This window comes from Lepisosteus oculatus, chromosome 24 (genome assembly GCF_040954835.1).
Source record: "Lepisosteus oculatus isolate fLepOcu1 chromosome 24, fLepOcu1.hap2, whole genome shotgun sequence".
Lineage (NCBI taxonomy): Eukaryota > Metazoa > Chordata > Actinopteri > Semionotiformes > Lepisosteidae > Lepisosteus > Lepisosteus oculatus.
Window position 1 is genome coordinate 4600222 of NC_090719.1, and position 26641 is coordinate 4626862.

The 26641-nt window shown below is 40.5% G+C and overlaps 1 protein-coding gene across 7 annotated transcripts in view; it reads right to left on the minus strand.

The window, feature by feature from the left end:
* cdk5rap2 (CDK5 regulatory subunit associated protein 2) overlaps positions 1 to 26641 on the minus strand; it is a 49872-nt gene that overhangs the window by 7297 nt on the left and 15934 nt on the right. For 4 of the 7 annotated variants that reach the window (XM_015366726.2, XM_015366721.2, XM_015366723.2 and 1 more), the window contains exons 13-45: positions 26277 to 26495; positions 25966 to 26136; positions 25467 to 25583; positions 24532 to 24669; positions 23959 to 24138; positions 23065 to 23259; positions 22556 to 22747; positions 22085 to 22217; positions 21581 to 21717; positions 21032 to 21148; positions 20211 to 20354; positions 19716 to 19828; positions 18845 to 18984; positions 15948 to 16100; positions 15490 to 15593; positions 14572 to 14715; positions 14225 to 14317; positions 13714 to 14039; positions 12890 to 13358; positions 11067 to 12570; positions 9854 to 9970; positions 8472 to 9081; positions 7606 to 7838; positions 7239 to 7290; positions 6571 to 6735; positions 5799 to 5989; positions 5559 to 5627; positions 3842 to 3925; positions 3206 to 3538; positions 2662 to 2787; positions 1858 to 1974; positions 1152 to 1341; positions 274 to 395 (exon numbers count right to left, since the gene is read on the minus strand). In XM_015366726.2, coding sequence (XP_015222212.2) covers positions 274 to 395; positions 1152 to 1341; positions 1858 to 1974; positions 2662 to 2787; positions 3206 to 3538; positions 3842 to 3925; positions 5559 to 5627; positions 5799 to 5989; positions 6571 to 6735; positions 7239 to 7290; positions 7606 to 7838; positions 8472 to 9081; positions 9854 to 9970; positions 11067 to 12570; positions 12890 to 13358; positions 13714 to 14039; positions 14225 to 14317; positions 14572 to 14715; positions 15490 to 15593; positions 15948 to 16100; positions 18845 to 18984; positions 19716 to 19828; positions 20211 to 20354; positions 21032 to 21148; positions 21581 to 21717; positions 22085 to 22217; positions 22556 to 22747; positions 23065 to 23259; positions 23959 to 24138; positions 24532 to 24669; positions 25467 to 25583; positions 25966 to 26136; positions 26277 to 26495 — 7198 coding nt within the window. The remainder of the gene's footprint in view (positions 1 to 273; positions 396 to 1151; positions 1342 to 1857; positions 1975 to 2661; positions 2788 to 3205; positions 3539 to 3841; positions 3926 to 5558; positions 5628 to 5798; positions 5990 to 6570; positions 6736 to 7238; positions 7291 to 7605; positions 7839 to 8471; positions 9082 to 9853; positions 9971 to 11066; positions 12571 to 12889; positions 13359 to 13713; positions 14040 to 14224; positions 14318 to 14571; positions 14716 to 15489; positions 15594 to 15947; positions 16101 to 18844; positions 18985 to 19715; positions 19829 to 20210; positions 20355 to 21031; positions 21149 to 21580; positions 21718 to 22084; positions 22218 to 22555; positions 22748 to 23064; positions 23260 to 23958; positions 24139 to 24531; positions 24670 to 25466; positions 25584 to 25965; positions 26137 to 26276; positions 26496 to 26641) is intronic. The other 3 variants (XM_015366725.2, XM_015366728.2, XM_015366724.2) reach the window with 3 other exon arrangements.

Sequence of the window (26641 nt, forward strand, 5' to 3'; positions counted from 1 at the left end):
GATTGCGAGTAACCAAGTATTCATAAACCTTAAAATCGAAATGGAGTTCAATAAAATAAAATCCAGTCAGTGAAATCGTACTTGATTTGGGATTCACCGTTTTGTACTGATATTTTGAATAAGGACATTTCAGTACTACTTTATTGTTTATTCAACTTTCGTGCAAATCGCATGAAAATCGCAGCGGCTCAAAAACGAAGAGGCTGCATCCAACAGAAGGCGAACTGAAGAAACAAATTTGCTGTGGAAAGACGTGATCCTGTCGGCGCATACCTGTGTTTTTGTCACGGTCTGCCTTAAGCTGCTCATAGACCTGTAGCTCCACATGCAGGGATTTTAAGAGGTGCTGGCTATCGGCGAGCTGCTGCTGCAGTGCATTCACTTCACACTGCAACCTGTGAAACAGCCAGGAGAGCTCATGAACACTGGGGGCTGTGGAAACACTACAGCCTGAGCTTGAGCCATTTAAAGAAAATGTCCAAATAATTTCCGATCAGGTTCTACCTGTAGGTACTGAGTCTTGTCAAAATATTCCAAGCTGAAGTGATTTTCAGAAATGCAGGAGCTCAAGGTGGAGTTACAGAACACCTCGAGTTTTAACCACAGTAATTACGTCTAGATTCAGTCTGCAGTTACTGATCAAAGCTTTATGCAATATTATCCACATTGCAATCAAGAAAGAATGCCACACTGTTGTGACAAAGGTTTATCTTTATATTTGGACAATTATGCAGTAATAAATGTGTTAATTTCTGTCCATTTTCAGTCTGTAATCTAATACACTAATCGCCAAACTATGTTACCAATCAGTATGTTTTGTCATTTGTTCAGAATCTGTATGAAGATAAGTGAACAATATCTACAACATTGTAACAAAACATCTACAATATTTCAATATTCTATTTTATACATTGTATATCAGTATAATTCTTCTTTCCCTCTAGTGGTTAGACCTTGAACTCCTCTTTTCTTGATATAGTGCAGTTTTGTATTCAGTTATATTCTTGTTCATTTGAGAACTGTACTGTTGCATTACTGTAATGTTTGGATATACGAATTGCGGTGTATTTTATTAATAAGCAGAACATGTCTGGCACTGGAAAAGCACTGTAATCATGCTGGCACTCAGCTCCAGCCGGGACATGTCTTACCCGTTGATCTTATCTCGGTTTAAGAGGAGCGTGTCCTTGAAGCGGTTGTTCTCCTCCACCGTGTGGCCGAGCCGGCTCCGCAGGCTGCTGTTGTCCTTCTGCATCAGCTCGTACTCGTTCCGCAGGTATTCCAGCTTGGCATTTCTCTTGGCAAGGGACTCTCTCAGCTTTTCGTTTTCCTTCTGCTTATCTGTTTACCAGCAACCAGGACGCCGAGCAACAAAAACAGAAATAACCAGGTAAGGAGGACAAGACAACGCCTGGGAGTTTACCCTACAGTCACTATTTTTTCACTTGCCTACAGTCGATAAAAGGGATAAAGCATAGCTGGGATTTTGGAAGGTCACTGTTGAGTCTGAGAGTGTCCCATATGATTAAAGCTGAAAACAGACCAGTCAGATCTTACAACATTCAAACCAGACGCCTTATAATAGGATTTCTTGGACTATATCCATTGGAGGGAAGGCTTATCCTCCTAACGGCTGGCTTACGACTTTCAGCCTGTTTAACTGCAGTACATGAAGTCAAGATGGTGTTTGCTTTGTAAAGGAAATGATCAGAGAATGCTTCTGGCAGATACTTAAAGTCTCAAAGCAACTAACTGCCTAACTAATATGCTCTGCTGTGGGCCCCACATTAAGGTGCCAGAGGTCATTGCCTGCTGAGGGTTGCCAGGTGTGGAGCACTTGGTGGGGCTGTACAGTACCTCGGGACCCGAGATTCAGCTGCTCCTTCAGAGCCTGGTTCTGCCCCCACAAGAAGCGGATCTCCTTCTCCAACTGGCCTTGTTCTTCTGTCCCATGGATGAAAATGTTTGTAGAGGCTGAAATGTGAAACAGATTCCATGTCAGTTATGTTTCTAAATGATTTGCATTGAAGGAAAACTGCTGGAGAAAATAACAGCACTGCTTTGCTCCTGTAACAGCAGATCAAATGAAAAATGAACGGTTTGATATGCACTCCCTACAAAACAGGACCACTGCACAGTGAATCGCATGAATGCAAAATCACACTCAAGAAAACACAAACACAGCACTTTATACTGTTCATCTCACTAAAAAAAAATATGATCATGGCTTTTTTCTCCCTCTTCGTTTAAATTAAAAAACGTTATGATCAGCAGTAATCAAAGTGATACGTGGTTTACAAAGTATCAAACAAAGTGATACTCTGGAACCTGAAAGACAGTATACACAGGATTATCTATACAACCTTTAAACTGGCAACCACAATAACTCCCTTTATCCTTAAGGACAGCAAATGCTTCAAAGATCATCACCCAAAGCTAAAAGACAGCAGACAAACTCTAAGGTTGAACACGTGTACAGATTTCGAAGCCAGCTGGAAAAGACACGACAACATTAAGAGCTCTTTCTCATGTAGCCCCACTCCCTATATGGCAACATATCCCCAGCTGCAACTTGCAACTGGAAGGGAAATTGTAATTATATGTACAGTGTGCTATCTAAATTGTGGCAGGTTTTCTTCAACGAAAAGATAGAAGAACAACCTGGGTCTCTTTCCACCTCGGCCAGTTTTCTCTCCAGCTGCTCTCTCAAGCGATCGTTGGTTTTGATGGACTCCTCCAGACGCCGTCGCAAACTCCGGATTTCCTGAAGGTGCTCAGCTAAGAGATCTGATGGGAAGGATGGAAGGACTTAACATTACAAATGTAAAGAAGATCCTTCTACTTCAAAAGGTTTCTTTAAATGTATCGACAAATGATAGGGTGCCCTTTTGATTAATTACAGCTGAAGATGTTTGGAAGGCCCCAGATGAAAACAAAGTGGGCAGAATTAGAAATGAACCCAACATATTTGTAAGTGAACTGTTGTGTTTTTTAAATAAAACTCACACTGAAGGAAATAATTAGAATTGCCTTTCACTGCTGCTTGTAGAGTAACAAGCCATTCTGCAAATGAACTAGTCCAGATTCAAACCACTGTTGCCTCTACTACAAGACACATCCTGATCTGTATTCAAACACCATTACTGATTTAGTACATTCAAAAAAATTCCAAAGGCACTTAAAAGCAGTCCTATCTGAAGGGTACCTGCATTCATCAGACCCGGTGCCTCATTTCTTCCTTCTGGCTGTGATTCCTTTTCCAGGTGAGATGTTGCCGTCTTGTCCAGGGCTGTGGGAGAAAGCTCTTTCTCTCTCCCAGCTTCCTCTCTATCGGCCAGGATGGAGCGATGAAGGTCCAGCTCGCTGCGCAGGGTATCGTTCAGCTGCTCGCTGCTTTTCAGCTTATCCAGCAGCAGGATGTTCTCCCTCTGCAGCTCCTGGAGGTGTTTGCTTTGCGCTAGGGCACTGTCAGTCTGGATCTCAGGCTCCTCAGGGTTGAGAACAGGCTGAGAGAAGCTCTGCTTTCCAACGTCATCCCCTGCAAAGGTATTTTAATAGCATTAAACGAAAACTCTAGCCCATACGCATTGTTCACTGAAATGCGCCCATGTAGCTTCATATGTCAAATGGATTGAATCTTATTTCTGGATTATCATTAAGATATGGGTAATGACCATTATATAAAATCAAGATCATTGGCATACCTCAATGCTGACTGCTCGCAATGTTTTCTAGTTACACATCCAGAAATATGTCTGTACATATCTGATGCACTCAAAGACTCCCTCAAATGCCACTTATCCACAATCAGGCTTGATCTCTGCACAAAAGAATCACTTACCTGCAACAGAAGACTTCCTAACTAAGCCACTGGGTGGATATGTAGCTTCTTCTGTGTGTACTCCATTAGGCACTTTTATTTCAGCTAAATTACCCCAAAAAATACCAGTAAGGACAGGTTTTACATCACAGGCTTGTCCTGCTTTTCAAGCTTAGTTCTCAAGATTTTTTTAAATTTATTTCAAATTTGTTCTTGCCAATATAAGGCTTATCTGCAAAAGAAAGATTGAAATGCTGGCTGCAGCTCCTTTAAGCTCCATTTTGGAGACTGTTGGTAAGATTAATCGCTTGATATGGAAAATGAATTTGAAAAGCCAGGCTCTGTGAAAGCAGGTCACTTATTTATGCCCATAAAGGCACTTTACACGGTTCCATTATCAGTGACTTTGGGGCATGCATTGTATACAGATATTGATAGATGAATAGAAAGAATCACAGACAAATAAGAGCAATGACAAATTCATTCACAGTGATCTGATCTTGCCTTTAGCTGATGCAAAGATCTAACAGATGCCCTTGATCAAGAGTGCATACTCTACTGGAGCACATCATCACAGATAAATTTAGCCAAATGTCAAAGTTCTCTCTGTATGAGAATTACAAAGTTACATAATAGCAGAAAAAAGAAGATCAAGAAAGTCCAACTTTGAATTCTGAAGAAGAGATAATGGACTGTCCACGACTTCTGATCTTCAGTTTTTAAATTCAACAACATTCAAAATAATAAAAAATCCCCATCTTCTAAAAGTGAAATGCTGCTTTCAAAACATAAGGCTTCAAAATACATTTTGTTCATCATATTGTTTCTAAAGTCTACTGGACCTTTATTATACATGCAATAAAAACAGGCATCTGAAACAGCCCTGATGACAAAGAATGCTACTAAAAACCAGTATTATGCTCATTTCATAAACCATTACTAAACACACATGCAAAATACCTTTGATTTCCCCTTTCATAGCCTTAAATATTTTTTTCCATCGTCCACGCGAAATAAAATTACTCATAGCCTTTCCCTCATTTAGATCCATTTCTGATCCAACTGCTTTCTCAGCTCAGCACTAGTGAACTATCAAGGGCAGATAAACAGTGGAGCAGAAACCTCTCACATGTCATTGCGGAGCTATTTCCATAAAAGAGGCCATTGTCTCTCCTTGAAGGAGATAGTTTCCGAATTAAATAGGATACCTGTAATGAATAATGTATTTTAAAGTGCCTGTGGAAACCTTATACTAGTCCTGCCCTCAGTTCTTGTTTTTTTTTGTTAAACGTACCGATTGCTTTCAGAAAACTGGGCCAGAATGCCATTACTAAGCCTGTGAGCAGAACTGTGAGCAGCACTACATGAAACATTTCAGAGTTTATACAGAACAGCCTATTGGATGTTAAATAATATACATGTACCGAATGTTTCTGGTTTCTGGTTGTAGAGTACGTGACAAAACAGAAGGGGAAAAGAGTACCAGAGGAGTCCAAATGTTTCAAATTACACCTGCAAATGTCTTCCTGCAACATCTAAAATATTTCACAAGGAATTATCTTTAACGTGAAACTGCTCCTATTAGAAAACAGAACTAAAAATGGATTTATAATTCAAGTAAAATTCCAATCACAAAAAACAGCAACACAATAAATGCAAGATTTGCTGTGCAAAATCACAAAGGGAATGGTATTTAAGTAGGGCCATGAGACAAAAAGTGCACAGGCTTCTAACATACCTGAAATGTCGGTGTTTGAGGCCCGAGGGCTGAAGACCTTCTGAACTCTGTCAGGTGGACCGAAAGATTCTGTTGGAAAAAAACAGCAGTATTTGTGTCTCAGTGCCTTGAATGTAACATTCAGCATTGATGGTTTTCAGCTCGTCACAGTGACGGTTGTAAACAGTACCTTTCCACATTCTAATTATGGCACACTAAAATAGAGGCTTCCTGAAGAAATGATCTCTGTGAATATCTGACCTTTCGATGTTTGGCTGCACTTGTGTTCGGGTCGCAGACGCTCGCGTGAATTCCGGGTCCTCGGGGAGATCCGGTCGGAGGCGTCGGAATCGGAGCTGGGGTGGCTGCTGCTCAGTTCCAGCGACTGGCTTCTGATCTGCTGCTGAAGCCGCTGAATCGTCAGGTTCTTGTCCTGCACCTCCCTTGTCAGTCTGGATAGACCCGCAACCACAGAACTGTCAGGTCGGTTGTGGGCTCTTACAGCGCACTCTCACTTTGTTTTATTCAGAGCACGACATTTTACTACTGCACCTTTGGCCAGTAGTAGAAGAGGCCATTAATTAACAACACTAGAAACAGAACATGTCAGACACGAGGCAGTGGAATATCTTCAAAATCAAGATGTATTTTCTTTTGAATTAAATTTTTGGTTATCATTTTAATATTGATCAGCAGGTCCCTCCTTAACCCCCCCTCCTTTTAAATTCTGAAGCACATCAGAGTATACAGACGCCACAATCTCATTTGTTCCCCTATCACAAACCTCCCAGTTAAGAGAGTTTCGGTGAGGACAGTTTAATTTATAATTTGATGAAGATCTTGCTTGTGTCTGAAATGTGCCAATATTTTTATGACTTAACCCCCAAAAAAGCGTACTCAAGCTTTACAAAACCCAGTACACATCACAGACACCTCCAATATCAGGGCATTCAAATGAAAAACCATTATGCTGGAAGGAGAGAAATAAGATACATCAGAAACATGCCTTTATCTCAGTGCTCACACCACTTACAGATCAAGCTGCTCTTTTGTGGCATCAGCTAAGTTCTGATTCTGACGCGCAAGAACTTTCAACTGCTTCTGCAGCTCCTGCCTCTCGCTCTTTAGCTGTTTTTGGAGGTAAGTTATCTCACGCTGTAGGCTATCAGGACTAGCCAGCAACAAAGAGAGGGACTGCCTGTGGGTTGACACAGTATTTCAAAGGCAAAGGAAATATAGAAAACACATGAGCTGCAGATAACAGGGGCATGCATGCACTTTAATGTAATCACTTTAATGTAATTGATTGGAGATCAAGTTCTTGAACATGGTCATTTAATCTTGTATACCCTTACGTGACAGAGAACAAATACATAAGCAAGCAGGTGAGTGATCAAATTAATCATACAGTTCTCAAGACGACTTTTAATAATGCTCAGATCATTGCACAGACATTCCACTGGCAGTCTGGCAGGAGTTTCTTATGCCCTTTGGTTATCTCATCCCCTGGCTCCCACCACAGGATCACTGTTGGCATCATTTGGCATCAGCTGCCATAGCCAACATTGTGGAAAACTCACAGTTAAAAAAAATACATTAAATCCTACACTTACAATACGGGGGTTTGTAGAGCAATTTACAATGTGGAATTACAATGTGGACTACAATTATGAGAAGCGAATCTCATAATGGATGCATTACCTTTGAGCAAGTTCCAGGAGAGCACCCTCTTCGTTATCTCCATATGCATCTCCTGAAAGATACAAGATTCACGTGAATGCTGTCCTTCAGCATTAACTGCACTTTATACCATTGCTCCACTCCTATGTTGAGCTTGTGCATTTTTTATTACAGCAATACTCACAGCAAGAACACTGTTAGTGACATTACTTAATTCCATATAATCAACAGTTTGCCCTTTTCTTTGATCCCCTGCCATCAGCAGTACGTTTACTATACAACTGAGTAAGCAAAATTCATCTGGAGATGTTTCTCAACTCTCATTGGCTTTTCCATTGTAAAGTGAGAGGCAAGTCACTTCCTGATGATGAAGGGTTTCCCGACTCACCATTTTCCAGCCTGTCCTCCAGCTTTTCCAGCACAGTCAGGCTTTTATCCAGCTGCTCGCGGAAAACTTCACCCACGTAGTAGTCCACCTCGCTGGCCTGCAGCAGCTCCTCGAAGGCCTTGCCGAGGTCCTGCAGCTGGTGGCGCTGTAGGGCTCCCAGGCTACGGCTCTCTTTGATCTGCTGCCGCAGGTGCGACAGTTCTCTCGCCTGTGATTGGACCAGCGAGTCAAACCTGTGGGCACAGCCAGGGGAATCATGGGTAGCACGGTCTCATTTGGCACAGAGGGAGGAAAAATGCTAGAGAGCTCCTGCGTGTCTATCCCCAGTGCCTTCCAAAATAGCTCACATTCTTCATGCTTAAGCCAACCACTATTAATGCCAGCATATTCTGAGGTAGTTTTCAAATCACATTTTCATCAGGACTAAAAAAACTGACATTTGTCTGCTTTCTTAAGTACAATTTCAACTGACTTGAAAGCTAAGGTGGCATAGAATTCCACTGGACCACTATATGGAAAAATTCCCATTCGATTAGGCAGAGAATGCAAGGACACATTTTTATTAACAGACCTATCTATTGCAATGCCAAATGATGACCTGAATCTAAGCTCTTTGAGTTTAATTGTCTGTATTGCGCTACCCATCCTGGTGATGAGCTCCAAAAGAATGCTTGATAAAATCCTACCCAAAGTTCTCTTCCTTTGTCGATAAGTACTCTCAAGAATGTACAACCTCTATCAAAAATTATCTCTGATAATTAGCCTTGAAGAACATGGTTTTGGAAGAAAGGTCACGTGGAAGTGTGAATTCCACAAGTGCAGTCTACGGGGGTTATGGATAAATATGGAGGCATTTTTATCATCACCTGCCAGGAGACGCTGCTCTGGTCCTTAACTGAATCTGCTGAAGCTGGTCTGCTAGGTTCTTGTTGAACATCTTCTCTTTATCCAGCTCAATGTTGAGGTTGGTTATCTGGTCTTTTAACATCTGCTTTTCCTCCTCATCCTGGCTCAAAGGGAGGCTCTGATTTTGGCTGTTTTCTCTGCTGAAGACTCCAGAAGACAACTGTTGGCTATCCTTCTGCAATTCTTCGTGATCCCCGTCCTGTGCTTCCTGAAGCTCTCTGGTGATGGTGTGGTGTGAGTCAGAGCCAACAGTCAGGAGATCACTAGATAGGGAGTTCCTACGGAGAAGGCTCTGCAGGTGATGAACCACCTTCTGGTAATTTTCCAGCTGTACCTTCAGCTCCATAACCTGCTGCCTCAGCTGTTCTGCATCATCTGTTAGGCCATAGTCATCGTATATGTGCAGGCTCTTCATGCTTGCTTTTGGAGAGCTCAGAGTGGGGGAGCTTGGATAGGAGGTGGTAGAGTTAGTCTCTAGGTTTTCCATGGAGAAGAAATTTCCATGAATCTGCTTGACCAAGGATGGGATACTGGATTCGCTGGCATGCTGCTTGAGCTGATTATCATGGTCTACAAAGCACAACCCAACAGAAAAAGAAAAGGACATGGTTCAGGGCTTTTCATTCAGTGTTGAAACACCAATGCCTAATGTCACTTTACAATCCTACTGATGAGTGTAACATTTGCAGCACTGCAAATTTCTAAACTTTAACTTAAAAGTACTGATTTTTAAGAGCTTATTTAAGAAAAAACATTAACATAACTGCAATAAAAGGTAAGTAAAGACAAAAAAACAACACACTGCTGAAAAACCTGTAAATCGGTGATTAATGAATGCTACTGTTGGACACCAAACAAGAAACAAATGTATTTACTGTAAGAATATGAAATCCACATAAAAAACAAAAGTAACAATATCCTAATCATAAACACATCTTAATCACAGACACGTAACATTTACAATAATCAGCCTATGGCTTTCAGCAGGCAGTGGACAATACCCGCAAAGTGGGTATTACCGAAGAAAGGATAAGCAAAAGGAAAAAGAAAGAGGAAACCAAGGCAATTCAAACACATCAAGCATGCGAGAAAAGACAGGGAACACTGTGGGAATAATGGACTTCAGAATTAACATGCCACATTTCAGGATGTTAATGTTAGTAGGTCATGGTCTTATAAAGCACCCCAACCAGTACCCTGCCCAAAGTCACGTAGCAGGGTTTACAATCCCAAATTACACACACGGTTAATTATTCCGACTCTGCACACCATACTGCCACCCAGCATGCTCGTGCGGTTTCCACACAGTGATTAGTCAAGACTCAGCAGGCATGCTTTCTACCTGGACTACCGTTTTCTTCCCTATCCACTTCGTTCTCACTCTTTCCACTTGTTTCGTAACCGAAGTCCTGCAAGTCCACCTGAATCTCTTTGTCATCCTGTTCCAAAGAAGACCCGGCTACGGACAACACACCGAGGTTAGCAGGGCGCAGCACAAGGGACTGCATGTCACTGTCCATCGCTGCCAGGGTCAAAACTTGGCAACATGCTTTTCATTTCACTTTAGCTCAAGCAAATTAGTTTGATGATTAAAGTACTGTAAATGCCCCGAAAGCATCATTCACTGTCTTTCAGATTTACGTGATGGTGACCATGGGCCAGGATTGAAGAAATACAGAAAATACTCCACATAAAAGCAGAGCAACATTTCACAGATCACTGTTAATTCTCTTTTTTCAGTTTTGTCAATCATGTAGACATTTTTAGGCCATCATGTTCACTGCACCTAAATTCTGTTTGGCATGCACATCATGTTCATTCCGTCTCAGATTTGGAATTTGTAATAAGATAAGCGTACTTAATGGGAAATGCTGTTCTCATTCCTACAATCTCACTGAAGAATATAAAAGCATTCTCCTTCTCTTTTGAAGCCTGGTGATATTTTGATTTACAGAATTGTAAAACTAATTTATTCTTTTTCCTGATAATACATAAGTCATACTGACAAGAAGAATTGGATATTATATTGTTAAGGAACAAGTAGAGCATGGAATTAACCTATATATGTTTCTTTGAAGCTGAATGGTGACACAGCTCCCTTTTTATCATCCAGTGCAGTCTGTAAGTATTTGGACAGTGACACAATTTTTGTTGTTTTGGCTCTGCAGTCTAGCACATTGGATTTGAAATGAAACAATGATTTGTTTCATGTGATTGGTTCACCCAGTATAGACGCAAATACCCTCGAATTAAACCTGACATTCTGCACCTTAACCTCAAAAGTCACTGTTTCATTTCAAATCCAATGTGCTGGAGTACAGAGCCAAAACAACAAAAACTGTGCCACTGTCCAAATACGTACAGACTGCTCTGTGTTTAAGGGAATGCAAAGTGAAAATGACTTCTAATACATTTTTGCAACTGGTGTATGAAGAATTATCTGTCAGAATCTATACAATTCTTAAAGGATTCAGATTTACTCCTCTCTTGGAAGGAGAGATTTAACCTCTGACTATATGATAAAACCTAGAGTTTAACCTTTCGTGTTTGCTTACCATGATGAGATGCACCTCGTGCTTTAGATTTTGTTCTGAGCCGAGAAATGGTCGTCTCTGCAGTTTTTAACTTCTCCTCCAGTGCTTTCTGAGCCTGTAGTTGTTCTTTCAGGGTCTTCTGAAGCTTGTCTGCTTGCCTTTGGACACTTGCATGCTTATCAGACGGCACCATGTTTGACTCTGCTGCGCTCCACTGCTCCTTCAGTTCCTTGTTAAGCTGCTTCTGCTCCTCAAGGGCATTTTGAAGATGCCCCACTTGTGTGTGGAGGTCCGTTCCAAGGTTTTCACCTGCTATGGTTCTATCAGCATTCCATTGTCCAAAGGCCAGCTCCATGGCGCACAATCTTTCCTGTAACTCTGAGTTAGCCTGATCCTTCTCCCAAATAGTTTTCTGGAGATCACTGATACGCTTGTGAAGGTCCTCACTGTCATTCTGATGAGTAGCTGAACTACTAGATGATGCCAATAGGTGCATATTTTCCTGGAGCTGCTCATATTGTTTATTCTTTTCTTGAAGCATTTCTTGAAGCCTTACGACTTGCTGCTGAAGTTGAGCATCAGGCACCCCAATTTCCTTGGCTCTGTCATCCAAGTTAGTTGTGGTGAAGGTCACTATAGTAGACTCCACAGTACACAGGGGCTCCTCAAGGCTTTTATTCAGTAGTTCTTTGTCATGAAGCTGAAGCTCTTCTACCTGTTTGTGAAGTTTAGCATCAGGCATTCCTTTGTCCCTGCTTTTGTCACCCAAGCTGGTTTCGGTGTGAGACGCTACGTTAGAGTCTGGAGAGCATAAGTACTGCTGAAGCTGTTGCTCCTTTACTTGAAGAGCTTTCTGAAGTTCCTCCAGCTGCTGGTGAAACTCCACATCTCTCGCTTTGCCTTCTGAGTCAGTGGCTGTGAGAGAAGTTATGGTAGACTCTGCAGCGTGCAGGCACTCTTTAAGCTGTTTGTTCAGTTGGTCTTTTTCTTGCAGGGCTGTCTGAAGCTCATAAATTAGATGATGAAGCTTCACATCAGTGTTATGGTTGCCTACAGGTACATCATTGGACATGTAAGTATTTAGAGACAGGATGGTCTCTTCCGCCTGGTGTAGTTTTTCTTCCAGGTCTTTGTTAAGTTTATCCTTCTCCCGAAGTACATTCTGCAGCTGAGCTACTTCCCGGAGGTTCCCATGTATGCCCGGGCTGGTCAAGGTGGTAGGTTTTGCAGATTGTAGCTTTTGCTCAAGTTCTGTTATTAGTTGTTTTTTCTCCTGAAGTTCATCCTGAAGTTTTGCTATCTGCTGTAACAAGTCTTCATCCTGTTTCTCTGTGGTTCTGTCAGCATTCTGATCTGCTGGGGTGGACCTGGGGGAATCTGAGGTAATCGGATGTTGATCTGTTTGTTTGCAAACCTGGCTTTTCTCCTCCAGAAGAGAAGAGTCCATTTGTGGGTGGGTAATTTTGCTATTCACAGTTGACTTTGATGGCTTGATGGGAACTGGTAGGCGTGATTTTGAACCAATCTGTAGCGTAAAAAAAAAATGTAACACAATCTTTTAACCACCTAAAGCACAAATTCTCTGGACAGAAGTTAAACACTGTTGACATGGTGAGATATTTGTTTGGTTACAGATTAACATAGTTAAATCTGATTATATTCAGTATGAATGATTTTTCATATTATGAACTGAAAAGTTGACAAGGACCTGTAGATGTCTAAAAAAAGAAGAAGAAAACACTGGCTAAAACACTTGTTCTTCTCGTGCTAAATCACATCTTTCCTTATTCCATTCAAGTTCTTCCCTTTTTATTAACAAAACCTTCAAAAACGCTGAAACTCACCATGGACCCTGATGCTGCATGTCTAGCTTGTCTAATTGTTGACTGGTTTGGAAATGTGCCGGCTGACATATTTGTTAGGCCAGAGTGGTTCTCATTTTGCTCTGAGGCTTTCTGTTGCTGAGCCTCGAGCTCGGCTAGAGTCGTCTCTAGGTCCTCTGCTCTCTTCTTAGAAGCTTCGTACTCAGTTTTCAGGCGCTCAATCTCTCTAGCCATGCTCACGATGAGTTCAGGATTGAAGCTGGTTTCGCCATCCATGGATGAATTGAGCTCTAGCTGTTCCTTCAGGAGCTTAATGATCTTTCGAGAACTCTTCACTTCAGCTCTTAATCTTTCAATTACTTTCTGCAGGTCTTTTATGCTCTCACCATCTCCTGCCCCGTCACTGCTTTCTTTGGATTCTGCAGACTTTTCTTCCTTAAGGAGTCCTCTAAGGTTAGCATTCTCTGCCCGCAGTCCTAGGAGTTCATCTCTGAAAAAACACGATACCACGTTACTATAAAATGTTTGAAAGCATTAGTAGATTATGTTATGCTAAGCAAAGATTGCTAACTAATACAAGATCTATTATATTTATAAAGGTGCACCCTGCAATTTATACTTGCGTATTTAAAAAAAATGCATTAAAAGAAATGTTCCTTTCTGACATCTATTCTCAACAATTAGACTTGTTGGACCATCTATTTCTGTGTATTCTGTGTTTAGATAGCATCATTTCCTTAATTACTAAACCTAACGGAAAGTTTATGCTCTGAAAAATGACAAGCTAATATCTAATGGTCAGGAAATGCTGCTGCAGAATTTCTTATCTTGTTACCAAAGCTTACCTTAGCTGAAGAACTGAAGATGTCCTGCTTTCTCTCAACAGTGATCTTAGCAATGCCATTTCTCTTTCCTGATCCTGTTGCTTGCCATCAGACACAAGGTTGTCTGTATTTCCATTTGCCTGGGTCTGGGATATGGATTCAAGTGCATTTGAACCTTCCAGTACTAACTCAGACTTTTCACTCCCATTGACAGTTGAGTGAGCTGCTGTTTCACTGTTCTCACATTTACCAGAACATCCTTCTTGTTCAGTCCTGTTGTCCACTGGGAAAGATTCCTCCTTCTCTGGCGAAACTTGTACGCTTTGATGTCTTAACTGACATTTACCCTACAGGGCGAGATTTCGGAAATAAATTCATTGTTATAAAGAAAAGGAGTGTTAGGAGTGGCTCTACATAGCTTTCTGTTTGGCAATTTAAAGTGCCAATTTGAGTGCAAATACAGAATGTACCTGAATAGAAAAAAGCTTTTTAAAATTTAATTTTAATTCTACGTCTTTTCGTCTAACCATACCTTTTTCTGAGCAGCTCTCTGACTCTCCCTGTTCAACTGATCATGAAGATCCTTATTGGTTTTCACAGCTTCCTCCAGCTTCTTTTCCAGTTGCTAGAAGTAATGGAATGGGGGGGTGACACAAATGGCTTTGTGAAAAAAGTAACAATGGAATGAAATCCATAGACATCACAATCAAAGCAGAATGGTATGCCCTTAATGTAAAATGGATAACTCAACAGCTCAACCAAAAAACTAAAAATAGAATGAAGAGTAATGAACTGAAGTTTCAAGAGTTAAAAAGCCAGTTAGAAAGAGAACTTTAATCATTAAAGGGAAAAATATAATTAAAATCATAAGGTGGCCACCTTGTTCTCTGAAGATAAGGTCAAGATGTCTTGTTTGCCCTTCTCAGTGCTGGCCATGGCAGGATTCTCAGCTAACGAGGTTCTCTTCTGAAGCTCAGCATTAATTGCTTGCAGTTCTTTAATGTAATTAAAGAGCTCGCTGACCTGAGACAGATACATGATATTATTATCTGTTAACAATGTTATTATTAATTTATTGGCTTAGAGTTTTAGCCAAAGAGATTTACATCTGCACTCATTTATACAGCCGAGCATATCACTGGAGCAATCTGGGTATCTTGGTCTTTGCTCGCCTGGGATTACAATCCACTATCTTCCAGTTATGAGTTCAGAGTGCTAACCACTGTGAAAAGTTGCTGCCCTGGCCTGTCAGTTGTTTAATTACTATAGACAGTCAAGGCTGTGTAGCATAAATACACTTTTATCCAAGCACAAACCTTCCTTTGTACCTTCATGTTTGACTCAATGACTCATGTAAGAATATATACATATATCAAGATAACGTACACAACTGGTAGTTAGGCCAATTATCTTTGTCGTTAGCTATGTTGTGCAGTAAATCTAACCACAACCCTTATTTTTAACACTTCCAGAAGGCAGATCAACCAATGAAAATGTATACCGATGTCGAAAAGTTTGGCAACACTCCAGCCTTGGTGTTAAGCACGACACAGCACTACATAAAATAAATGTTTTGAGTGCACACCTAGACTTCTATATTGACAGACTGAATCATTTACTGGTGGGTGAATTATTCAGATAGAGTCAGATGTAAACTGCGATCTGTGAATGGTGTGATAGTAAGTACAGTGTAGCTGCTCTTTCACATTTAAAGACAGGTACTGTACCTTCACCTTCACACTGTCTAACCCGAATGCTCCTATGAAATTAACTAACAAAACCCTGAAGACGACCCACCTTCCTCCTCAGTTCTGGCATCGAGAGATTGTCAAACTCCTCTCCCTCTCCCACACATATGCTCATGTAGGAAGTCTGGTCACCAATGAAGCTGATGGTGTCAGCTTCAAAATAAAATTCAATGTTAAAAAAGCTATACTATTAGATATATATAGCAAGAAATACATATATTTTCAGGTGTCACTTGTTATTGTTTTGAAAGAAGTACTTTTATAGATCACTTTATATCCAGATTATATAGAAAGGGAGGCTAGTTCCAATGGATACAAGAAAACACATTATACATCTAACATTCTTAAATTAGCTGCCGATCTCCCTTCTAAACGTTTAAGCAATAAATTAGATAATAAGCTTAACAACTCACTCATTTAAATGGGAGTCTAATGTACAGTTGTCGAACACAAACGATTTTTAAGCCTCCAGTTTTGGAGTCAGTGTAACATAAGCAGACGGCTCACCAGTGTCATTCGTGCCTCCCACTCCTCCTCCTCGGCCCTGGATTTCTCCCAGGCGCGCCTGGAGCGAAGCGTTCCACCGCTGTGCGTCCTCCAGCTGGTGCCGCATTGCCTCCATTTCTTTGGGATCAACCAAGATCGCCGGACCTTCAGTCCCTGCGGACAGAAGCACGCAGATCAGCACTCAGCCCCTGTGCTTACATCAGCAGCTCACCGTACGGCTCACCAGCGTATACCCAACACCTGCTCCACTCATGCACGTTTAAAGGCATTTCCACTTCTTTGATATCGAACTGAGGCTCTAATTAGTAAGAACCCACATTATAATGAGCTTTGCAACACTAACAAAAGAAAGTCTAAATGGGAATTCTCATGCATTCTGGCTTATGTTGCTCAAATGTACTTTGAGCACAGCTGTCTTGTTAGTCTGCCTTCAGTACAGAAGATACACAATCAGCCTCCCCCCCCCACTCGTTATAAGTACAGTTGAACAACTTGCCATAGATTTCCATAGTTACTGGTGTTTCACAACAAAGGCAAAACAATCATGAATATGGACAAGATGGCTAAAGCCAGGAGCTTGTGATTATCAGTGAGTGAAGGGTTGATGATCATCATAAATTGAACAAGGGAGTTTTAAACCCAAAACATGAGACACCCGTGGCTGATCTTAAGAAAACATATGGCCATGCGAGTTCTGCAACAAGGATTTAATCCTCGGAGAATACTCATGAAACTCCATTTTCCTCATCTGAAGTGCTGGCTGCGTATTCCAAGCGTTTTTGAAAAAACATTAAGCAAAACCTAGTATCTAAAATATCTGTGTAAAGTATTTTAGGAGCACAATAGTGAAGTGTTTAATACTGGAATTCAAGGACTGGGCTTCCAAGCTTGAAAACAAGAGTTAATTGCCAGAAAAAGTAATTGCATGATACCAACTTTATCAAATGTATGTAGCCTATCGTCCCTTCTTATGAAAAATGTGTTAAATGAAACAAAAGTAATTATTTCAATGGCCATTAAACCAGTGACATTAAAATACTCAGTTTAATAAGATTTTCCAAATAAGGAATATACTGTATCTTCGGTAACAATCCAGTTGTTTTAAGAACATTCATTTTGAATAAAAATACTTGGGTGGTATTTTAGGTACCAGCTTCTAGTGTGATTTCCTAAACTATTTTCAGATTTCGTCTTCAACAGCTAACTCCAGTTTCAGGATTTCATTTACTGAGTGTAAAACAGATGTGTGTTTAAGGATTAACTCTTATTAGCACAATGGATTTGTTATAGTCTTGTCTGGCAGCTACTGCTTCAGGATATACCCTGTGTTTTGTAGGTACTGAAGCCATTGAGACATTTGTCTTGCTTGTGGGATTACTGAATCACAACATGATATTAACTTTCAGACATGTGCAGAAGACCTTTTCAGAAGTATTCTTTCGTTACTGTTCTCGAATGGAGAAAATACTGGAATATAACTTAATGATATTATATATAGGCAAGGCTTTCTCATAGGAAAACAGCATCAATCTTATAAATAACTATAATTTACTAGATCATAAGTTTAGATCAACTAATTACATGTAGATCCAAAATCCAAATTAAACTACAAAAACTAAAGTGTTTATTTAAAATGCCAAAAACCATTACCAATGAAGAGATCTCTCCATAATGATGTGTGATAGGCATTGGCAAATAAGTAAAGGTCATACGAAAGTTTATAGCAATTACAGCGAGCATGCAAAGCAGACATACTGTAGGTAGAGGATTACCCACTTTACAGATAACCAGGGCTTTTGATTTGCATCAATGAGAGATGAAAGGAGATGACAGGTTATAAACAAGACAGGAGGAAAATGTTAGCTGCAAAGGAGTCACACACACACACATGCACTGGCATTTTTATTTCACCTCCAAAGTTAATTCACATACAAGCGAAAAGAAGTGATGCAAGATCAAGCAGAAGAATTATTATTTACAGGCTTCAGTAAAGACTAGTTTTTGAAGACAAAATATATACAATGACATATACAACAAAACAGCACAGTATTTTCTTCTGCCCACATGAAAACACAAATCAAACAGCACAAGCTCGTACACGGCAGACAGAAATGGTTCACAAATAAAAATGGGTGACTGCAAGCTGGTTAATTCATGAAGCAAACGTCACATTTCACTATGGCTTCACAGCAGCTTAAACGAGGTTTACAGTTAAAATACGCACATTTCCATATGCAACTCTTAAGAGCTCAGTAAATATTTTACAACAAAAACTACCTGAATATTGTAAAAAAGAACCATATACAAGCTCAAAGTAATCACTATTTAAACAAACAGCAATTTATCTTCTCTCAATTATTTCGGTGTGGTCCTGTGGTTCAATACCAGCAAAGGATTTGCTTCTTGGAAATTTCCTTGCCAAAGTAGTGGCCATATGGTATCTTGAAAAATTTACTCAATCCATTTGTAAAACTGAGATGCTTTGATAAAGTACTGTACAGCAACAAAGTGTCGATGAACAGATCACCCCTTAGCCCCTTGTAATCTGTAGAAGTCACTCTGGATAGAATAACATTTTATTGACTTATGGTTATTAATGACAGTGATTGAATCTCTGCTTAAACGTCTTGCAAGCAAACTTTCATTGAATGGAAACCCATATCTCTTGACTTGACTTGAAATTTGAACTTGAATCAACGGAGTTAGAAGAATAGCCAGTGAACGTGTCTGTTTCAAGCAGAAAAACCTTTAAGCAGACAGTGGAACACATGAAGAGCTCTGCGCGTTAAATGCAAAGTACCTTCCACACTGTGCCATATCGCAGAAGGCTCAGGTTAACACACGCCAGTTTTCTCTGGTTGTTAAAAATTAAACGCGCGCTTCCCCGTCTTCCCCACCTTCTCCTCTCTTGGCCTGATGGAGTTCTTTCTCCAGGTCCTCCCGGAGCTCCTCGTTCCCCCTGATGCCCTCTTCCAGCTGCTGCCGCAGGAGCTGGACAGCCGCGAGCTCCATCTGCAAGTTGTGGAGGCGCTGGGCGCTGTGCCACAGCAGTGCAGACACAGACACTCACGTTGAGACAAACTGGGATAATGGCTTTCAACAATTTGCAGTGGCTCAAAATGAAAACGGAAAGATCACATAAAGGAGGATTTTGAATTTATACGGCATGACAGTGATCCATATACAACTTCTCAAAATGTAATATACGGATGCGATATGAAGCTTTTACAGTTGCTCTAACAGTATAGTGCAAAGTTTAAACATTCAGAAAATGAAATAAAAAGTATGGAATCAGTTTATCTGCAAATATGTGAAATGAGCCTGAGTATGAGACTATGAGTACGCTAGATACTTAAGAGACAAATCTATAGAATCATTTGTTCTCCAAGTGCAGTAAGGTATATGCTAATGACACTTATTTATTTTTTCTGTAAGCCTGTGAGAGATCTTAAGGCTTTTGCAAAGGGAAATGAAGGGTGAGTTGTTTTCCTCTTCTAAATCAATGTAAATGAAGGCATTATACGTACATTATAATATGAGGCATAATTCTAACTCTTGTTGAAAAACTGGTGAAATCTGTACAAGAAACACATTAGGTGCTCCAGTCCACTTTTTGTATTGGGTACTGCCCCTGATGGAAGAGCTAATGCATCTACCTTATGTTACTTTGTTCCAAACCAAAACAAAATCTTAATTTGTTAGAAAAGAAATCTAAGCCAGAAAAACTGTCAATGCTAAATCCTGAAATTGATTAAGAGTGGGATTTACCTGTCTGGTTCTTTGACAGACCTGACCAGGCTTGAATATAGTTGTTGCTCTGCTTTCAAAGCCTTGTTCAGCTCCTCATGTTCAGAGAGCACAGCCTGCAGGGTGGGGAAGGCCTGTAGAGCAAACAGAAATAAAGGTCTTTTGCAAATAAAACTGAATTAAAATGTCCCTATTTTCATGCATTGAATACAGCAGTAGCCATAGAATCCTAATACCTGACTGGAACATTTACAGCACCTTCTCTAAAGCAATTATTTGTGCTTTACCCAGCAGGTCAGAAGGCACATGCAGATTTTACCTCTCTTTGCAAGAAGTAAAATAACATCCTTAAGGCAGTACGCACTCGAATACATTTCCAGTTACACTATACTGTCATAATTTTATCAACAGAACCAGTTTTATCATATGTTCCTTATAGGCATAAACACTTCTGAATTTTGTCAAAATTAGTCTTCTCGATATATAAGCGAGAATACCAAGAGAAAGGAGCCATACCTCCTGTTGGCTGTTTCCTCCAATGATGGTCCTCTCTCTCTGGGGGATGCCAGGTATCTGTCTGCCCTCCCTGGGATCTGCTCTCTGAGCCTCGGGCTCCAGAACTTTGCCCTCCATCTGCTTGCCCAGCCTTTCATGCAAATCCTGCAGTTGATGAAGCACACAGAGTGTCAACCCAGAGCAGGCATGAAGTCAAGGGGGATCCATCTCAGATATTAACAGAGGACAAACAAAATCCATCACAAACTAATCAGGGAAATAGGATTTGAATTGAAAATACACTTTGTCTTTTAACTCCTAAGGCTGGCTCAGTGCCCAAACTGTCACAATTTACTTTAAGTCACTCCAAATTGGTTTATGAACTTTTCTTTTAACACACACTGGTCAGAACTGTAACTGCTATAGGATTTTTCACACTTAGGCCTAACTCCATGGACAGGAGCCCAAGCCTGAAGAATATAACACACTACTGTACATTTATTGAAATGCTAATCCCAGAAAACTCATCTGTGTCAACACCTAAAGGTATAAAACCTGTGAAACCTAAGGAGTTTGAGCTGATTGTGCTGTTAAATGTCAGCTAAGTAATTACATATTCTCTGTTCAAGTGTAGCCTAATGATTGCCTTGCTGGGAATTCAGAAAGTAAGGCTTAAGTCAACACTTCCTGATCTTAAGTATTCAAAAAATACAACTTGGAAGATTTAAACCACATTTTTTAAAAACATTTCCATAACAGAAAAGCCAAGATAGATTTCCAACATCTTCTCTAAGGCAAGTGTTAATCCATGCTTTTCCCAGCATGTCAGGGGATATTATTACCAAAATGATTTCGTCTTTCACTTCCAAAGTCGTGGTAAGAGACTCAATGTGGGCAGCTTGAGCCTCAATGCGGTTCTCCAGATCAGTCAGCGTGGAGCGAAGCTCAGCCAGTTCGATCTGAGGAAAAATTGAATTGTATAGCATTTGCATCATTTTACACTTTGTTTATTTATGCAATTAATTATAGCTTTTTAACAAGCACTTTATGTAGCTAAGTAAAAATACTATTTCAGCAAGAGAATTCATTCCACACAACTTAAATTCCCTAGTAATTAATATTCCTGCAGGTCTATATAGCTCATTATTTAAGTCTAAAAATAAAAATAAGCAAAAACCCTTTGATCTTGTTTCTCTGCAAAGTTCACCAAACGTCATTTGTCATTAATGGATATGCATTTTACCTGGAGGTAATCAGACCTTAATTTAACCTTAAAACACAGAGCACTTATTTTGCATTAAATAAACATATTTTGCTTTTTTTCTTTTAAAGCATAAGCTGAAGCAACAGACTGGAATTAATCTCTCTCCGGATGTCTCTTGAATACATACCCTTAAGTCATTTTCCTTCTTTAAAGCTTTGTTTAGGGTCTCTGTTTTCTGGGCCAGTTCCTTCTTCAAGGCAACAGCGGTCTTTTTAATAACAGGGATTTTTCCAGTGCTTCCTTCATTCGTCTTTGCGAGCTCAGCTAGAACAGTACCAAAAAAACAATAAGAGAAACCCATCTTGTTTTGGTTTCATACATTTTGTGTGCCTTGCTGGTTGCCTGTCACTCAAAAGATCAGCTTCCTAGATGAAACCCAACATGAGAGACAAATGACATGGCAAAGTGCAAATTTAAAGAACAAGAAAAAAGCTACATTTAAATGACTCCACACTGTGAATAATTTAGTGGTGCAGAATACCGAAATATTTCAGGATTCCACTACATGATTCTTCCATTTTTCCTTGTTCAAAGATTTAAAGGTTTAGTTTTGCATTTATTTTTAATGTTCATGCCCTCTTTCAGCAAACTATTAAGTGGGTAAAACACAAAGTGTGGCTACAATACCTACCCTCTGTCTCCTCCAACCGTTCCTGTAACACCTCTATGGTCTGCTTGAGCTCTAGGACTTGAGGTCCAGAGGTCTCCTTCAGTTTTAGCTGAGCCAAGAATTTATCTCTCTCCTGTCCGCTCTCTACCAGTTTCTGATTGATATTAAATGATATTAGTTTCACAGACGGATAAAACAATGACACGAAAAACTATTTAGTAAATATACAAGGTACTTTAGGGAACTGCAGAATTCTGACATGCACATATAAAATGACAGGCAAAATGCTTCATTATTATACAAGATAAAAGAGTGCAATAAAATACCTGAAGCAAAATTGTTTAGGGTGACAGATGCTTTGTTTGAATATTGTTAGGAAATTTCTCATTTATTTCTTGATTTACAAAGAAAATCTGTGGATGAACAAATGGAAAGCTAAATAAGCTCAAATTGAGAGCTGAATAAGTACTTCAGGCAGAGCTTGAAACTCACATTTATAATTGTATCCTTTTCGGTCAACTGGACCTTGAGCTCAGCCATCTCCAAGTACGTCTCTTGTGTCACTGCTGAACTCTGCTTTTCAGCATTTGACAGCTTGTGTTTCTCTTCCGAAAGCTGCCTCCTCAGTTCCTGTATCTCCAGATTGCGTTCAGACAGGGAGCGGTTATAATGTTCGGCAGACTCCTGTATAACAAAGAGCAATTTACACAAAACCCCCTCATGACTGTTTTTGCGCATGCCTACACTGATTCGAAGAACAACACTTTGCGTCTTCGCTTCCAATAATATTTAAAAGCAAAATCCTGTTTTAAAAGCCTGATTCCAGAACATTTGTTTAAAGATCTTAAGGACAACTTCAGAAAACCCAAACAATATTTAGCTCTGCAAGTCCTACAAACATCGGAAGCTTGCATTCAAATGTAACTCAGCACACTTCAAATCGAGGACCGCAATTAACTCGGTATGATCAAAACAATACAGATAAGGAAAAGTTTCTTTACTTTAAACAGCTGATCTTTGCTGCCGATGGTGGCCAAAAGCTCTTCCACTACATTTTTATTCTCGGACACCAGCCGCTCCTTGTCTTTAATCGCCTCGGCCAGCATGGCCTCAGTCACTTTCAGACGTTGGGTCAACTGCTCTGCCAGGTCCCTGGCATTGCTGCGGGTTTGGCTTAGAAGAGTTTCAGCCATTTCCTGAAAGGCAATGAAGAAACGGCTCAGGACAGCTTAAGGCTTTAATGCAGATGAAGACAATTACATGTTGGCATTGGTCATGAAGAAAGATATAAGATGTGAAAAAGGGTTAACTGATTTCCTTCTGCACAAAGACGTCTTGTAACACAAGACATTCCATGTTTAGGCATCTTTGAGTTATGGCGGGACAGGAGTTAATTGACATGAAATTCCGAGTGCAAGATAAAGATCCCCCCCTAACTAAGGAAAGATAAAACCGACCATTAAAAGTGTTCAAGGTCTTGGGAATGTCCAAACATAGGTGGCCTCCCATTACTATGGTAACAATTTGGGTCAGAAGTGAGGGAAATTTGCTATATAAACTGGAAGTTTTGCACCTATATTTCGAACAATACTTTGGTCTTATTGTTCCTTGCGTGCAATAAACTCAGTTACTCAGACTTCATCTCGGGTTCTAGTACTTATTTGTCTGTTACTACAGTCATATACAACGCACTTTGCAGTGTTTGAAAAAAGTATCGTGATGAAACCAAAGGAGCAAACTTTTTTGTATGCTAACAAGATAAATCCCTTTTCCTCTCTTTTAGGGAAAGTTCCGAAATTATTTAGAATAATATAACCAATTACTGTTGTTTAAGTAGGTTGCAGCCTAAACGTCAGAAACTAGTGTTGCCCTTCTGTAGTATAAGGATGATGCACCTCCAGATCTTTGGTCTTGCTCGCTAGGGACTGCTGCAGCTGGGAGATTATGGCATCTTTCTCTCTCAGTGCACGAGCCCAGTTCTCCTCCAGCTCCTGCTTCACCCGTTGATGGTTTTTAAGGGTGTTTGCCAAGTGCTGCAGCTCTCCATCTTTTTCTTTGATTATGCTATCTAGACTCTAAGGCGAGAGAGAGAGAGCAACATAATATCGAATATAAAAAAAGCAAACATGTCATAAAACTCTTTTTTATTATTATTGATGGATTAGGAACTTCCCTGTTTTATTTTCTTAAAAGATAGATAGATACTTTATTGATTCGTGATTGAAATTGCAGTGCAACAGCAGCTTAACACAGCAACAGTGTAACGAATGATACAATAATAATAATACAATACATACAATACAATCAGTACAGTGAGAAGTGTAACAGACTATATGTGACTTTACAATTATATGCCTTAATTTAAAATTACAGTCTAAAAAGTGTCTTTAAAAAAATGCATAGAAAATATGACATGCTTCCACCTTCCACAGAGACTTTTCCTCTCTACTACTAAACGCCCAACTTACATTGATAGTTTCTTCGTTGTGAGAAAGCAGGTTGCTGAGCCTCTCTAGGTCTCTTTCCTTTTCGCGCAGAGACAGGTGGAGCTGACGGACCTCATTGTCTTTTTCATCTATGGCAGCAAATTTCTCATCTATAGCTTCCTAGAAAAAAAAAAGAAAACACTAACTAAAAAAGGTTATCCATAAAATATCTTATACAGATATTAACAACACTGTTCTTCAGAAAACAGTGGCCTCCAAAGCAGTCTTTCAAGATCAGCTTTCTGCATTTTCCACGCTTCTATTAAACAAATGAATTAGTTCTCCATTCCATGTAGAGGAGTAACAACAGAAGGATGAAGAAGGCAGCGATATGCTACACTCTTCTTGCAAAATGTAAATGTTTAAAAGAAAGCATCCAGTGATCCTTATCACTGCTGATGTATAAAAATAATAATTATAATAATAATAATAATAATAATAATAATAATTGCTTACACTTATATAGCGCTTTTCTGGACACCCCACTCAAAGCACTTTACAGGTAATGGGGATCCCCTCCACCACCACCAGTGTGCAGCCCCACCTGGATGATGGCAGCCCCACCTGGATGATGCGACAGCAGCCATAGTGCGCCAGTACACTCCCCACACATCAGCTATCAGTGGGGAGGACAGCACAGTAATGAAGCCAATTCATAGATGGGGATTATTAGGAGGCCATGATTGGTAAGGGTCAATGGGAATTTTGGCCAGGACACTGGGGTTAAACCCCTACTCTTTCAGGACCTCGGTCTTATGTCTCATCTGAAGGACGGCGCCTGTCTACAGTATAGTGTCCCGTCACTATACTGGGGCATTAGGACCCACACAGACTGCAGGGTGAGCGCCCCCTGCCGGCCCCACTAACACCTCTTTCAGCAGCAACCTTCGTTTTTCCCCAGGAGTAATAAACTGTACCTCAAGTGCCTTTTCCTTTTCTTTTAGCCTCTCTCTTAATTTTGCCAGCATGGCATCTCTCCCATCAGGACTACGGCTTCTGTCCTCATCTGAGTCCTTTGTCATGTTCATGTACTCCTGAGGACACAAAAACACTATCCTTTAATTCACATTAAAACTAAACTGCCCACTTAAATGAGTTGCTCACAAAGCAAAACAGACTATCCGTATTCTTCTTCATGAACTAGTTTTTAAGACTTAAAACTTTTTCCTCAAAAGATTATATTTACACATGCATGAATTTAATGCCCACTGAATCCTGGCTATGACAGTACTAAAATAAAAATTACAGTTATCCCAATCAAGTGTTTCATAAAAGTGCACAGTACTTTTATTGTGTTCTATACTTGAAGACAGAAAAGCAAGTATTCTCAGGTACTTTGAGGGTCTTGGAAACCTTGAGGTAAAGAAATGTTTCCAAACACAAGATGAAAAGGTACAGGAGAGCTGGTCACCCCACCTGTAGCAGCTGATCTTTTTCACTGAGGCTGCTGGTGAGGCGCTTGATGGTGAGTTCGAGACTTTGGGCTTTCTGCTTGCTCTCGCTCAAGAGCGCCTGGTACTGCTGATCCAAGGCCCGCTCCTTCTCAGCCACCTCCCCCTTCAGCTTCTTCAGCTGGTTCTGCAAATCCTGCAAGCGAAAAGGCTTTCAGCGCTCTTCAACCTGCTGACGATCAATCGGGAAGCATTCTGCACCTCTGCAGTCCTTTAGAGCCACCCAAATCCCTCCTGCGCATCGGGTACTGGGAGCACACCGGCTGTCGCACTCACATTAATGGCCTTGTCCCCCTTGTTCTTCTGCTGCTGCAGGTCCTCCAGCTCCCCCTCCAGTTGCTCTTTTGCCTGCTGGAGGTCACTAAGCTCCTGCTCCCGTCGGCCCAGGGCTCTCTGCAGCTTCTGGTTCTCGGCCACCTTGGCGTGGTGCTCCGCCAGGAGCTCCACCAGCTCCGCCTCCTTCTCCGTCAGCAGGTTCTGATGCTCCTCGACTCCCTGGAAAGACATAATAATCAGCAATGCGCCCCAGGATTCCCACTCATTTTTACCAACAAAATTCCCCAAACGTTTCCGTGACTTTTCCCATAACTTCTTTTCCTACATAAATTACATCTCGCACATCCTGGGTCTTCATCCGTTTG